This window comes from Salvia hispanica, chromosome 5 (genome assembly GCF_029641045.1).
Source record: "Salvia hispanica isolate PSC_SH4W2 chromosome 5, Shi_PSC_v1, whole genome shotgun sequence".
NCBI lineage: Eukaryota > Viridiplantae > Streptophyta > Magnoliopsida > Lamiales > Lamiaceae > Salvia > Salvia hispanica.
The window spans coordinates 29,878,969-29,895,607 of NC_142696.1; the positions used below are offsets into that span (position 1 = coordinate 29,878,969).

General features: G+C 36.8%; 1 protein-coding gene and 1 pseudogene across 2 annotated transcripts; one reads left to right on the plus strand and one right to left on the minus strand.

Moving 5' to 3' along the window:
• Positions 1–8,241, plus strand: LOC125186868 (protein S-acyltransferase 24-like; annotated as a pseudogene). The gene is made up of 13 exons (XR_016130926.1): positions 1–435; positions 1,608–1,748; positions 2,379–2,491; positions 3,075–3,154; positions 3,289–3,452; positions 3,588–3,726; positions 3,812–3,911; positions 5,042–5,099; positions 5,232–5,309; positions 5,440–5,538; positions 5,736–5,814; positions 5,933–6,081; positions 6,558–8,241. The product of XR_016130926.1 is annotated as a protein S-acyltransferase 24-like (transcript).
• A 2,971-nt stretch (positions 8,242–11,212) lies between these two features.
• LOC125186127 (protein PHOX1-like) lies at positions 11,213–15,219 on the minus strand. Its single transcript, XM_048082460.2, has 3 exons — positions 12,508–15,219; positions 12,187–12,410; positions 11,213–11,464 (listed from the first exon to the last, which is right to left on the minus strand). Exons 1-2 carry the CDS (start codon positions 14,672–14,674, stop codon positions 12,265–12,267), a joined length of 2,313 nt encoding a protein of 770 aa, XP_047938417.1. The 5' UTR covers positions 14,675–15,219; the 3' UTR covers positions 11,213–11,464; positions 12,187–12,264.
• Positions 15,220–16,639: the final 1,420 nt, after the last annotated feature.

Here is a 16,639-nt window from a genome sequence, read left to right on the forward strand (position 1 = left end):
TTGTTCCGGTTGAGAACGGGTTCGCGGTTAAGTAAACATTTGAATCAAGTCAGTCAACTCCCTGTCCTCTTCGGAGAAAACCCCTAAGAAATAGTCAAACACAAACCAACGCCATTGTTTGATCATCATTTCGAATCCTTCCTTTTTGATCTCCGCGCGTCCCATCCATATTTATCGGAAATTTGTATTATGGCGTCGGAGATCGAAGTTGTGGAGGAGGTGGAATCGAGGGATCATCCAACGGGCTCCGCGCCCGAGGACGACAGCTTGAGGAACGATGTTTACACAGCCGCTGCCTATGGGGATGTGGATAAGCTCCAGAGATTAGTCGAGAGTGGTGGTTGCTCCGTCGCGGAGCCCGACGCCCTCGGCCACTACGCTCTCCAGTGGGCGGCGCTTAATAATCGAACCGCCGCAGCTCAGTACATTGTTGAGGTACAGATGATTTTCCTTTCCATTTATTTTTTGGCCTGACATTGCCGTTGTTATACCGTTTGAGGAGGGTTCTGGATTAGGGCAATGTGCATCTAGTGTTATCGTACTTTTACTGTGTGGGGAGAAATTGATTGATTACTATTCACGGTTTTGGGTGGATTTATAACTGAGCATGTTAAAAATTGAGTGCTGCTAGTTGCATTTTCTATACATTATTCTGGGATAGTTTGTACTAGACAAACTCATTTCGTGTTAATGCCATTGTATTTTGTCATCCTTGTAATTCTGCCTCTCCGGAACCAACTGCGCTAGCTTAAATAGTTGTTGAACCTTTCCTACCAAGGAAAGAGGGAAAATGTCGCCATAGGGAATCGATCTCAGGACACATGGGACATGGTCTCCAACCAACTGCACCATTGCCATTGTATTTTGTCATCTTTTCGGGTGTAAGTGGTTATTTCCTGAAGGTTTAGCGGTCCAGGGGTTTGGTTGCTACATCTTCCGAGTTCTGACCTCAATTTTTGTTTGATAATGATTTATAGTACGGCAGATAATATAGGCTGTTTGTTTGACATATTTAATGCCAGCAATTTTAGAAGGTACACTTGTACTCCCTCCGTCCACCAATAAATGTCTCATTTGCTTTTTTTACTACTTTTGATAATGGACCCCACATTCCACTAACTTTGTTTCGCTCACCTTTCACTGTAAAATTAATATATGAAAGTAGGACCCACCTTCCACAACCTTTTCCATCCACTTTCTACTACATTTCTTAAAACCCGTGCCCGGTCAAACTTGGTCTTGTAATAGTGCACGGAGGGAGTACTAGACATGTCGTCTTTGGATCTTAAAACCAGAAGGTTGCGTGGGTGTGTTACAGTTATAATCACTTATAGCATATGCATCTGGTGATGCATTATGTTGTGTATAATTGTACTATAATGGAAGCTTTGTGTAATTTCTATATGTGAAGAAGGCATATATAGTCTCATCTAGATTCTAATTGTTGTTTGATCATTTGATGTCAATCATTCTTAGATTTTATGGATGTAAGCAAATGTCACCTATAATGGTATGCATCTAATTATCTCCAATATTATATATGTATTTACTTTTATAACGGACTGTGATGGGTTATCTGATTGTGGTATATGGTTCGTTGTTGACAGCACGGAGGTGATATTAATGCACGTGATCATACTGGACAAACAGCTTTGCATTGGAGTGCAGTGAAGGGTGCAATTCAGGTTGCTGAGCTTCTTCTGCAGGAGGGTGCTCGTGTTGGTTTAGCTGATCTCAATGGTTATCAGGTTTTCTTTTATATTCTACTATTACTAATTGCAAATAAGGGATCAAAGTTTTATATGAACTGTGCAGAAGACGAATTAGTCACAAAGACTCACAATTACTCTTGTTATCTTTCCACAAATGGTTATTTAGTTTCAGACAGGGGTTGATAGATGTCTGATGGTGACAACAACATTTTTTGCCACTATTTCGCACGGATCTTGACAATCGTCAAACAAATTTTGGGGTTTGTGATTGATGTTTATTATATGGTTCTGGATGTAAACATTAAACTACCTCAATATTCCATTTCCAAGCAACGGAACTATCATTAGATTACAAGCTGGAGTCCTGATATGTAAAACACAAGTTGCAAGAGCCAAAAAGGCAAAAAAATTATGGCCATTCCTGGTCAATTAATGTTTTGATTTGAGAACTGAACATAATTGTCTAGAAGTTCTATTAAGGATTTCGAGAATGATATTATTGGCCCTACTCTTGTACTATTCAATTGCACTCGAGCATCATTCTGTCATCTAGATTCCAATTACAATCATTTTAATGATGTTTATCCAGGATAATTTTGTTGCTCCTGCAATGCAAGGCTGCCACATTTCTTGAAACATTCATTCTCACACTTCCTATGGTTACAGACAACACATGTTGCAGCACAGTATGGTCAGACAGCTTTCCTGTGTCACATTGTCACAAAGTGGAATGCTGATGCTGATGTCCCTGATAATGATGGAAGAAGCCCAATGCACTGGTACTTGATCAATGTAATTGTATTTTTCTGCTGGCATGCACAATTATTTCTTTTATCTAATCTTTGCATCCATTATAGACTTTGTTTAACAATATTAAAGATTTTAGGCGAGGAAGCTTTAAATTTGTAAGGAAGCAAGATTGATGTTCCAATTTTCTGATCCCTTGGATATGTTTGGGACCATTATCATTCATGTTGGTGTTACTAGTTTGAATTCTTTAAGGTGGCAGTGGCACCTTTACTTCAGATAATTATAGATATGTGCTCTACTCAAACAGTTTGATTTGGATTACCTTTCTGGTTTTGATCTAGCTATTTATCACTTGGTTACTGTAACTCTGCCATATGTGCACTCTTTTAATGTTCTTGTCAGCAATAAATTCTATCATATTATGTTAACCTCTTCCTTATAAGCCTGGTCTGTGTTCATGGTTACTTTTGATAGATAACATGCATTGAATTCTCTTGCAGTGTACGACTTACAACTGCTGTCTTTGGCATTTTATTTCTCTTTCTTGCTTGTTAGTCTTTTTAAGTGGTTTTTATTTACTTATTTAGTTTATTATTTTGCTGATGACTGTAGGGCTGCTTACAAGGGATTTGCTGACTGCATTCGCCTTTTGCTATATCTGAATGCTCATAGAGTGCGGCAAGATAAAGAAGGTTAGTTGAAATGCTCCATGCTGGATCTATAATCGTGTTTTGTTCCTCATATTTGTTTCTTCTGTGTTTATTTTGTAAAAATTTTGTCCTGCTACCTGCTTCAGAAGCATCTGATATGAATTTTTATCATCTAGGCTGCACCCCGTTGCATTGGGCTGCCATTAGGGGTAACTTAGAAGCATGCACTGTTCTGGTGATGGCAGGGAAGAAAGAAGATTTAATGGTAACAGAAAACACCGGCCTTACCCCTGCTCAGCTAGCCGCAGATAAAAATCATAGACAAGTTGCATTTTTCCTTGTAGGTACTCTGGAAACTACGTCTCTAGAAATTATCTTTCTTTCTAAAATGTATCAGTGTCTTGAACCTCTTTATTCCATCTTCCTTTACTTCAAATTTTATTTAATCTGACTAATCTTGGGATGTGATTTACAGGGAAATGCTAGAAGGTTGTTTGACAAACGATGGGATAACAACAGTTGTCTCGGCAAACTTTCAAAACTAGGACTTGCTCCAATTCTTTGGTGTATAGTTTTCCTGATGCTTGCAATATATATACATTCAGTTATTACAGGTATATCTCTAGACCGAACTATGTGAATCTATTTATTAATTGTTATTTTGACAAAATAATTTATTTGCTTTCTTGGTTTATGCAGCTTCAAATCTTCCAAGGCTAACAGCTGGCTTTGGTCTTTTTGCCTGGATGGGTGTGTTCTTGGCATCAATAGGTCTAGTTTTCTTATACAGATGTAGCAGGTAACTCTAGGATATTAAATGTGTTTTAGTATGTTTTTCTTTTTTCTTTGGTGGATTTTATGCGTGTATGTAAGAATAGTTCATTTAGTTTGTGTTATATTTATATACCAATCATATTCTAATGTGTCACTACCTGGAACTTGCGTTAGTGAAATGAAGTACCCTAATGGGCATATTTGTTAGTACTTAGTAGATGTTATTCCACTAATTAATGGTGCTCAAATACTGTCTAAAGTTCTTTGATATTGAGATGCAAAATGCAGCATTTCCTACCAATGGACTGCTCTGTCCATTATTAAATGTCTCATATTGCAATTTTGAGATGTCCACCATTAAATGTCCCATTTCACCTTTTTTTTCGTAAATGGACCCACATCCACTAACTCATTCCACTCACAATTTATTACTCCCTTCGTCCCGCTTAAGATGACACATTTTCCTTTTTAGTTTGTCCCAACTAAGATGACACATTTCCTTTTTTGGTAACTTTCTCTCTCCAATTAATACACTCAACCACTTTTCTCACTCATATTAAAATATTCATCTTTCTTTATCTCTCTACTTTAATACTTACACTCACCTTCTCTCTCTCCAATTAAACACTTTAACCAATAACTCCTAAAACCCCGTGCCGGCTAAGCAATGTGTCATCTTAGCCGGGACGGAGGGAGTATAAAACTAACCCTCCGTCACCAAAAATAGGCCCATGGGTGGATGGCACGGGTTTTAATGAGAAATTGGTAAAGTAAGAGAGAAGGAGAAAAAATGGGTAAAATAATAGAAAAAAACTTTCCTTTTTTGGATGGGACTGTATTTTATGGACGGACCGAAATGGAAAGACGAGACTATGTCACCAACCTTCCTTTGTTTTTGTTAAAATCCACGCAGAGTAAAAGTGAAAAATTTAATCCCGGACATAGGTAGTAGGTTCTTACTGTCTTTTAAAATGGTACTGATCTAATTTTTTTTTCCTGGATCTTCTGGTCATTATTATCATGATGTTGTCAGTCATTGTGCTGATAAAACTTACCAAAACATTCCCATCTTTCTAACAATTTTTTTTTTGTGAAAATGCTCTGTATAACTGGATTGGCATTGAGTCTAACTTTGTGTGTGCTTCTAATTTGCAGCAAGGACCCTGGCTTTATCAGAATAAATGTACATGATCCAGCAAGCATGAAAGATGATGTAAGTATGCACAGGGGTTAATTTAGTCATTCATTGTTTCAATTGTGGCTCTTACCTTTAGGTATGTGCAATAGCTTGCCTTTTCATGTATGTGTAGTTTTTCATGGTATTGATTTTATTGATTCTCTGTAGGAGCCTTTGCTGAAGATCGAAATAAATAATCTTGTGTTGATTAGAGGAAATTGGTCTCAGCTTTGTGCAACTTGCAAGGTACTATTAAGTTTTCACCTTGCATGTTGTTTGTCTCCATCAAATTAAAACAAATTATCCTGCCATCAAATTTATACTAGTACATTTTTTCATATGCTCCTTGTTGAAAAGTTCATGTTTATTTTTTCAGATTGTTAGACCTCTACGTGCCAAACATTGTACCACCTGTGATCGTTGTGTCGAGCAATTTGACCATCATTGCCCATGGGTGTCCAATTGCATTGGCAAGGTGCTTACATATATTATTTTCCTGTTTCCTTGTAACTGATATGAAGTAAGCTAAGCGGATGTTTCCCATGTTCTACCGATATGTTAACTGATCTAAAATTATATGTTGTTCCGTAGTGAAATCTTATTGAACTCAAGATTCTTCTGTCTAACGGTAATCTGAAGTGTGTTGGTGCTTTCTTTTTTTCATCTTGACAGAAAAACAAGTGGGATTTTTTCTTGCTTCTTGTTCTTGAAGTTCTGGCATTACTGATATGTGGTTCAGTAGCTTTGATAAGTGAGCACACCTTTTCCTTTGTTTTTTTAGCATGAAGCTCTTTTAAATTTGTGAGCATCTAAGCTATATCTTTCTTGTCTCTTGCTATCATGTGGAAACCTTCACGTCGTCATTGCAGGGGTGTTGACAGACCCATTGGCCCCATCTACCTTTGGTGCCTGGTTGAGCCATGTTGGTAATCAGCATGTTGGCGCTTTAGCATTTTTGGTTGCAGATGCTTTCATCATTATTGCTGTCGGAATTTTGACTTGTGTACAGGCTTCTCAGGTAAACTTTCAGAATCTTCATCTGCTTGTTTTATGATTTCTTACAGGTTGATTTGCCTAAATAGGCATTTTAAAAAGACATAGTTAACACCTCTTTCAAAATCTAGTTTGGTAATGCATATTGCAGAGGTTGCATGATTATTTATGAGAAAAAGCACTAAGGGCTCTAATATCCTTATTATGTTGTTTTATTGGCTTTGTTGGCTATGTATTTGGCTGCCTGAGGGCCTTAAGTGTTCTCTAATATGTGGTATGCATTCAATAGGGATTCCTCTTATTTCTTCAAGGTTCTGAATCATAAGTGATTTTTTTTCTTCTTCCCAAAATTCAAAGTTACCTCTCTCTTAGTGCTCTTGGTTTATTAGGTGAAATATATATTCTGCCATTGGTCCTTGCAGATCTTTACAGTCATAAATCCCACTATAACTATTTCTATTTTTTCTGTTGAGTTTATTTATGTATTGTATTGTGCTACAGATTGCTCGCAATATAACAACAAATGAAATGGCAAACATGCTGAGGTACAGTTACTTACGAGGGCCAGATGGTCGATTTCGTAATCTGTTTGATCATGGCTGCAAGAAGAACTGCACAGATTTCTTGATAAATGGTTATAGCGAAGATATAGAGCACGCCGAAGAATCAGGGGAATCTGAAGGAATCAGGATGATCAATATGACACAGGATGCAAACCATACAAATGGTGTGAGCCATAGTCATCAACCAAACGGAAACGGCCATATATTAATTGATTGTGAACAAAATCTCTAATGCACATCAGGGCCACATTCATTCTTCTCAATGCAGCCATAGTCCAAGCCACAGCCAAAGGCATAGTCAAATTCACACTGATAGCCATGTCCCTGCAGGTCTGTGGATGTCGGATTAGGCCGAAATGTTTCTCGTGCTGCAGTGGTGTCATGATAACACGTTGTTTACTATAGGCAAATGAATGAGTAACACGATCCACACTGTCGATAAATCCCTGGAGACACATTTTTGTCTTGCTCAATCATCTTGATTTTTTCCTCCCCTGTATAAATTGTTGTTGTATGTTGTAGCATTTGACGTGGTTTCTTTCCCGTGGTAGCCGTGTCCGCCTCTTTTAGTGTGCATTGTGGCTGTTGCATCATAGGAAAGGGGATAGATGTGAAGAAAAAAAATACTCCCTCCGTCCCTTTTTAGCTCAGTCGTATTCCTTTTGGGTTGTCCCACTGAGTCATTTATTTTTTTGGCAAAATTTCTTCTTTTACTTTATTCTTTCTTCATTTCTTTTCCCTTTTCTTTTCTAATTTATTCTCCTATTACTTAACTCACTAAAACAATCTTTCTTAAATTTCGCGCCAATAAAAAACACCTCTACTATAGAGACGGAAGGAGTACTATGAATGCTCTCCATTTCTTAATGTTAACTGTGTCACTACTAGATATTTGGGTTTTGTGCTACTCAACAATGCTTGTTCAACAAAGCACTTCAGCACTTTACTTTGTGGTTACTTTTCTTAATAATTCATCCCACAAAACAGATAGCCCCACTTAACTTAGGCCGATCATCGTGTGGTTGGATGATGTTCTTGTAATTTCAGGTTTACTATAAAAGCACTAAAGCAAGCAGTCCACTATGGAAAGGTGAAAAAGGAAAAAAGAAAAGAGAGTTATCAATCAAATTGATCAGTAGCATAGAAATGGAGAAGGGGATAGTGGTAGTGGTGCTTGTGGTGATGGCAGCGGCGGCAGCAATATGTCCGCCCCTAGTCGGTGGCGTTGCCATCGAACAAGGTGGCGAAACGGCTACAAAGACCGTGGAAGATCCGCCCCTCATCGGTGGCGTCTTTGCTGAACAAGCCGGCGAAGAGGCTGCAAAGACCGCGGGAGAGGGTCTTGGCGACATCGCGAGAAGGGCAATCCACAAAGCTGATAAGATATGGAACGGAAGCAGCAGTTGCAAGCCATGCTCTTTTGGTGATCCTCTTCTCCTAGTTTGTTTATTATGCATCTCCCTGTTACTAATTCATGTGTATTGAGTTTGCTTGTGAGTTTGTACATATTTATTTATATATCATTACAAGTCTTGGATCTTTGACTTGATGTGCATGTGTAACCTCGAATTCCCCATGTAATGTGTTTCGAGTTTACATATATATGTATATGAGTTTGAACATCCTCTTATTTCATCATATCTTCTTCCAATCACACAACCATCATAACCTAAAAAAAAGTTCAAGTGTTTTTGTGGGTCAGATGACACAATTTCATAACACGAAGTGACTGTTCGGTTTATTAGTCAAAATAATCATGAAATGTGGTCTAAAATTGAGTTGAGAGATTATTTTAGTTGGAGAAGGATGATTATGACTAATTATCACATGATTATCCATCTAAGATTTGATTTTATGATTTAATCTTGTGAAACAAACACAATGCATATTTTATCCCGTATATAATATCCGAACAACCATCAATAGGACCAAATGCAGTATTGTACTATATGTTTTAAGTGGTGAATTTATTATGAATCATTATTAGGCTAAGGGGATTATGATCGTCTGTTTATCACAAAATGCCACTACTCTCTGGTAATTACATTCAGATCTTACTAACTACGAAATTATTATTAAATCCTTAATTACAGAAAATCACAAACTTGATCATAATCATATGCTAATGCAGTGGGTGATCTAGGGACGAAATCTTGTTGTATAAGAAATCCTACAAGTCATCTTGAGTTCCCATCCAAAAAAGAAAAAGAAAAAGAAAAAGTATTATACACACCGCAGACTATGACTACTTATAAATAATTAAGAGAATTATACTTGTAAACGAAGAGTGATCTAATATGTATGCATAATAGCTTAAAATCTCTATTCAACAGTGTTACTATTCTCTATCCAAGGAATACAAGTCCATTCTCAATTATGACTTTGCTCCTTCCGTACACTTATGATATTGTTTCCTTGTTTGGCACTCCTCTTATGTTGAGCAATGCTATTCCCGATGATCTTGTTTCCTTGACACTCCCCCTGATGTTCGAACAATTTGCCAGAAACTTCATTGAACACCTTGTAATTTATTGGACAATTTATTTCCCAATCTTCTCTATATGAAATGATGATTGATCTCCACATGACTAGTTTTTCATATTGGACTGGATTTTCTTAAATGTCGATTGCTAGTTTATTGTCACAGTACAATTTACTTATCTGTGATGAAAACCAATTTCTTCCTGTAAATAGTCATCGTAATCACAAAATCTCTATAAAGCCACTTTTCACTCAAGAAATTCCGCCATAGCATGGACGATCCTAGGCGGTCATCATCAGAAATTCTACCTTTTGTTTCTTACTCCTCTAAATAAGCAAATTTCCTTCCAAAAAGTGAAATATCTAGTGTGGATTTCCTATATTTTTCTTTTCAATTGGTACACCATATCTCAATGTACCTTCCAAGTATCTGCCTATCCTTAGTGCAACATCCATATGATCTTCTCAAGGTCGATGCATAAATTGACTCACCACTCTGACAATATATGTTATATCTAGCCTAGTGCGAGAGAGATAGATCAATTTTTCCACTAAGCATTGGTTTTTCACACTTACAACTCAGAATTTAGCATAACTGGTATATCAAGACACTTACGCTCAAGAAGACAGGATCTACTAAAAGATCAAACATACCTCATCCGTCCCACATAAATAAGCCATCTAGAGTTGGCACGGGTTTTAATACATAATTGATAAAGTAAGAGAGGAGAAAAATAGTTGAAATAGTATAATGGATGGTGGAGCGGAAGGAGAGAAGGTTTCCATAAATAGATATGGACTATTTCTATAGGACGGGCGAAAAAAGAAATTCAGCTTATTTCCATGTGATGGAGGGATTATATGTTTTCTGCAGAAAGAATATACCTCTTTCTAAACGCAGCACCTCCATCCCGAGAAAAACAGTACATGGCTCCAACCAAGATCATGGTGAGTTATCGAAGATCCCCGATTCTGGATGATCACATATGTTAAAGATGGTGGTCATGCACAGCACGTGAGGCTGCATGGGAGTAAGCTGGAGCTGCAGCGTATGGAATCAAGATTTAAGCTCAATCATGCTGGCAAAGAAGGTCGTTAGAGAGTTAGTTACTGGATCTTTGTAACCGCATGAGTGTAGCTCTCATGCACTTGTGTTTTAGTAGAGTATAAGTAGTAGCTCTATTGTTGATAGTTCAAGCAGTTGTAACTTCATTCTCTTCTCTCAATACGTTAAATAAGAAGTTAACATTCCTCTGCAACATCTCTTCTTCTACAATCCTCTCATCATACTTAGTTTAGCTTTTTCTTGTTCGTGTGCTTCACATTTCATCAACATATGATGGCTCCAAGTAGGCGCGTAATTCCCGTTAGTTAGTTCTTTTATTTATTCCAGTTATTTTATGTCGAATATTATGATTTATTATTTTGTCTCTGTTAGTTGGTTCTTTCCCGATGTCTAAGTTAAGTCGAACCAACCTAGGGTCGTTAGTATTATAAATGGGGCTATTCGTTAACTCCATAAATCAATTAATGAAGAATTATTTGCTCAAACTATTGCGTATTACAATTAAACCCTAAATCGGCTGTCGACATAGATCCCTTCCGCGCTAGGCGCTCATTTTGCCGCCGGAGTTCTTGTTATATGCCTGTGACCGGACAGTTATTTCTTCGTTGCTCTTAACAGTTATTTCTTGTTCTATATCTTCTAGACAATTACCACTGCTCGGTGTTTGAATATCACATGGAAATATACTATCAAACCATAAATACAGGAAAGAGAAAATATCACAACTATACGAGAGAAAGATTATTTTAAAAATCCCAGTGTAGTGGATTTTAACAATCTTAATTATTTGTACTACAGTGATCTAATTCTCCTTTCACTATTTATAGAGTGAAATTCTGTTTCATCAGAATCAGAGATGGTGTATTTGTTTGGTTTTTGCAGATTTGGCTAAAGAGGTTCGAGAAGGTTATTTAGAGACAATGATGAAATCGTTTTTCTGTCTCATCTTCAATGGTGTTGTTTCCATGAAGATGGGAGAAGAAGACTTAGAAGAAGATAGGCTTTGTGATGTCTCCTTTTCTAACAAAAACTACTACCATCAAACATCCAAAGGAAAAATTATAAATAAATAAATAATACTAATGCAAAACAATAACTTTACAAAAAAAGTTGTAAATACTCAATCTTGGCATCTCCAAAGGCAAGCTGCACTATATAACATGGAGCAGAAGTGACAAAAAACGATTTTCTGCAGATGTTATAACAGATTGTTTTACTTGCTCAGTGCGATGAACGTTTCGTGTCCCAACAGGGAGAAAGAAATACCCGAAGCAGAAATGATACAACAACATGTAAGCCTGCAAAGGACAATGATTCTCATCTTAGTTCATGCAGTCTGGAGAAACAGAAGCAAAAGGTTAGAACATATAATGTCATCTCATGATTTGACCATCGGCATCAAGATTTTCTGTTATGGTTACACGAAAGCCTATAAGAACGTCAGGGAACTAAGAAATGTAATCAATTTTGCCTTGTTCGTTCTTATTCCTTAATAGTAGTAGCTCTTAAACATAAGTATAACGAACTAAAAATCATACTACTAAAGAAGCAGACATGAAATTAAGTATAACGAACTAAAAAATCTCTTTCAACTCCAACGAAGAAACTTTCAAATGAACTCTGGGAACTAATCTGAAGTTTCAAATCATGCAATGGTTGGATATCATATTTATCCTGGGAAAAATTCATGAAAATGAACAACTAATTAGTCTCTTAAAAAATTCAATACAAATTTTGAATCCTTTTGATCTTGTCCACTTATTCTTCCTAAAACTCCTACACAATATTTTAACAAGATTATTTCTTTCTACTTCTGGGATTTCAACACTATAGCTTCACTGCTTCAGTTTGACTAAGTATCGAGTTTCACTTGTATCCGGTTATTGAGTTAAAGGGATGGGAAATCAATGGAGAAAAGATGAATCTCCAAACCTGACAATGCAATAGAAGGCCTAAACTATAAAAAAAAATTGTGAGTCACTCTCTAGTAAGGCTCAGGTATTAGTAAACTCTTACTTACCAAATATGCAAAAAATGCCAACTCTTCCAACCAAACGCTCCGATGAGTGCCAGTTCTCAGATGCATCAGCTGGAGCAGCTATGCATTTTCAAAGGCGTAATAAATTTTTGAAACTCGCCGCCTGAGCAGTGGTTCTAACCGGAACGAGGGAATGATGCTTGGCCACTTTTTTGCTTCATACATTTCGTTCCATGCCTGTACTATTTCGTCAATATTGAATCCCCCTGCAAGAGCGTTATCGGTCAGAGTTATAGCAACACACCTCGACATTAGTATTGTTAAAAATATGCAACATATACAGAAATAGTGTCTATATATCACCTTCTGACGCTGTTCCATTGGAACAATGATTCTTTATCATAACAGCAATATCAGTTTGAGCTGCTCCAGCAAGTTCGAATTTTTCTACAGCAACCTCGAGGCATTCATTCCACACAGGAAGTCCTAGTTTGAATTCCATCATTGATCTTTCATACAGCATTGTGCCCCATAATATGTGTATCTGAGCCCGTGTCTTTGAAGCCTGTTCTGCAGCTTCGTCTGCTGACATGTTTTTGAACACGCTGTTGAGTTTCATATTCTGCAACTGAATCTCGATTTTGTTAGGCCAGGATGGTTCATTGACTTGCTGTTCTTCCTCCCACATTTGCATTCCCTTTTCCATATTTTCCTCGGCCCTGTTGTAAAGCTTAAGAACTTCCAATGAAGGCCAAGACTCCAAATCAGCATTGGTTCCGATGGCATAATACCAAGAGAGTTTAGCCTGCTCAAACTCTTGCTGCCCAAGAGCTAGAATGGCTTCATAGAAATTTGGTTTAATTTTTAGGGCCTCTTCGTATCTTTTTCCTGCATTCACGTACTCCGCTCGTGCCCATTCGTAAGCAGACTTGACTCGTGTCAGCACAGGCTCTTTCGAAGCATTTTCTGTCAAATATACTCTTTTTCTTGCTCTGGACATGTGGACATTACCCCAATTGAACAATGCTAAGGCTGCCATCTCCTGGAATTTCTCTGCAGCACTGGAGAAAAGGTCTTGAGCTTCTGCGCAAGTAACCGTCTCTTCCATGGCATCTGAATAAAGCTTCATCCCGACCTCGTGGAGATCAAGATAAGCATCAAAATCAAATCCAACATGGTTCTTGAATAACTGAGCAAACTGTATGATCCAATCACTTATACAAGCCGACTCAGTCCGGATTTCAGTAACATTTTTCATGTCAAGAATGTCTATCGATTCATCTTTCCTAATCCTTTCAAATAATGGATCTTGGTCAGGATTAACTTCGACTATATACAGCTTCACAGAGCCATGTTCGGTAGAAGCTTCAGCCAACCTCAGTTCTTCTGTTGAAGTGATAGTAACCATGTCGCCTTCTTGATCCCTATATTTAACGAGAACAGCCTTCGAGCTGGGAAAACGATCAACAATGATCTCCCTCAGTTTCAAAATATCGCAGTTGAGAGGAATCTGAGCCCATCTTATGTCTTCCCCGAATACTAACTTAACCATTCTTGTAGGCTCTTCCTCTGCACCATTCGTAAACCTTTCTTCCTCCACCACCAATTTGTCTTCAGTTTTCCTTTCCTCAATTTGATCATCAACCTTTCTCAACACAACATCAACATCAACTTTCCTTTCTCTTACTTTTCTTTTTGTTTTCTTCTCATGTCTTGTTTGATCATCCTTACTTCCCCCTCCAACGCCATTGACTTTCTCCTCCTTCGCATTTTCCTTTACATTGCAATCAATTTTCTTCTTCTCCGCGCTATTATCTATGTCTCCACTGAAAATGTTATTCACCTTGCCATTGACTCTCTTCTCCATCACATTCTCCTCTACATTGTCATTGCCTTTCTCCACCTTCACATTGCCACTTTTCTTTTCCCCCGCCTTCTCTTTGCTTGCCTTGGCTTGTGCCAAAGGTGGTGGTTCCAAATACTCAGGTAACGGAACCACCAAATTCACACGAATCTCATTTTCTCTAGACCCTTGTCTCTCAATTCTCATTTCAACCCTCTCCGAGATCTCAATCGCCATGAGATTGTTAGGCTCCATCTTGAGCACCGTTCCAACATCTCTACGTGCCAAATCTAGCTTGTTCAGTGCCTCATAGCACCTAGCCCTCTTCAACAATGCCTTACTATACAACGGAGAAACTTCAAGAGCCAGATTGCACTCACGGATAGCCCTCGGATACTCACTAATACCCAATTGCATATAGCACGCGGCCATATTGCTCCTAAGATAGGCGACATCTACGTGATTCCTAGGAAGCAACTCTATCCCCTTCTCATAGCTCAACATAGCACCCTCATAATCCCTCTTCTGAAACAACCTATTCCCATCTTCCTTCAACTCCTGAGACATCAAAACGAATATCTTTGTGTCCTTATCGTAAGCTCTCTCGTTGCCCTCACTCTGCCTAATATTTGACTCACCTGATTTATGCCCATTAGATTTCTTCTTCTTCCCCCCATGTTTCCCCATTGCTAAAATCCAAGATCAATTCCAAATTACCAAAATCTTGAAATGACACAGCAATTCCAACCAATTTATTCCTAACATCAACTAATTAGCTCCAAATTGATTAGTATAAGAAGCTAAAGAAAAGTTAAATCAAACTAAGATGCAGAAATTGAAATGAAACCCCAAATATATGCATCAAGAAACCTGAGATAAATCCTATAAAATTCCATGAATTGGAACAAAGCAAGAAGCTAATGAACAGGCATTTCAAGATTTGTATAGAAATGAAGATAAAGGTGGAATCTTTAATCAGCCAGAAACAAGGTTTTAAGGGTTCTTTCCTCAAGCAGAAAAAAAAAATAGAAAGAAGGAATTAAGACAGATATGGTGATAGAGAGAACTGATCTCTAAAAACTCGATCTTTATTGATACCCCTTCAGAATTTCATAGGGTTTGCCTGCAACAATTTTCACTTAATTTAATCAAAAGTGGGATTTTGTAATTAATTTCTCAGACAAAAAGTGGAAATGGACAACATGATGTGGAGCAGATTTTGTGAATCCAAGATTCTGGGACTTCATCCAATCCAACTGTAATCATTTGACTATCTCTTAATTAACTACGTCATAGTCATCAATTAATTAAACTTTACTTCTCATAATTTACCACTTATGTGTAGGGAGAAAAATCATGAAGAAATTCAATTGAGAAGTATACGAGGGAGATAATTTTTTATGGTTAGTACGAAAAAAAAGTGAAAATAAAGACAAATTCGCATAATAAGTTAAAACGTTTTTATCAAAAATATTTCGATATTCAAGATAAGGAAATAATTTTCTTTTAGTAATATCATTAAACGTATTTCAATAGTCAGATTGTAGAGATGGTTCTCCAGATTCCAATAAAAAATGCTCTACATAAAGATAGTCAATCTCAATATAAGAATTAAGTAATTGAGCTCAAGAAAGAAAAAAATATTGTCAAATCTATTTAAATAAAAAAGGAAAAGAAGAGTTTTAACAATATTAAATATAAAAAGTTCCCATAATTAAATGTGTAATCTTGCGCCCTCCTCATTATATGCTAACATTATAATGTACCAAAATAATCGTCTAATTATTGTACTACATATATTATAACTGCTTATTAATCACTAAGTTAATATTATAAAAATACAAGGTCAAACTATTATTATAAATATGAAAAATACAGTATTTTGGGTAAGTTGTTATAGTAAAATTTTAAATTATACTAATAAAGTTAGGAATTAGTTTTATGAATAAAAGTATGGTTCCAAGTAAATCGTTTAAATGTGTTTAGTAGCAATGACCAATGAGAATCATAATTTTCTCTTTGGTTTCATAAAGGTTATTGCTTGGAAGACCGACCAATTCTATTTCACATTCATCGATAACATATCCTAGCATGGATCCAACCCCAATGAGAAGGAGAAAGTAATTCATCCGTCTCTTAATTGATATCACATTTTCTATTTTAATTTGTCCCAAAAAAATATTACATTTCATTTTTTTAAAAACGTTCTCTCCCACATAAATATAAATATATCATTTTCTCTCTCTACCTAACAAAATAACATCTCCTAAAATCTTGTGTCATTCTCCAACTATGACATTTATTATGGGACGGAGGGAGTATTACATTTCCTTTCGAACCCCTAATATATATAATTTGAGTTCTTTTGAGTTTCGTTCGAATGTTCAATTTCTCCGAGTAAATTGAGATTTTCATTCTTTGATATGAGAATTTCTTAAGATGTAGGAATTTGACTTAGATTGAGAAAAAAAAACGGTGTTTTGAGAATATAATTTGCGGATTCAGATAAGATGCGACATTGAATTTTTTTTGGAAATTTCGATAATCCTATGACTCCGGATAATTTGGAGAATTTTGAATAGTTTCATACCAATAATTATGATTTAGATGATTTGGATTCAAATTCTAATGATAGAAATTTGTAAAATTAAA

What these genes read in the sequence shown, in the direction of transcription:
- LOC125186127 (XM_048082460.2), bottom strand. Translation starts at nt 14,674, where the DNA reads ATGGGGAAACATGGGGGGAAGAAGAAGAAATCTAATGGGCATAAATCA. An exon ending in CAATGGAACAGCGTCAGAAG is followed by an intron (nt 12,411 to 12,507) that starts GTGATATATAGA and finishes ACGCTCTTGCAG; the next exon opens with GGGGATTCAATATTGACGAA.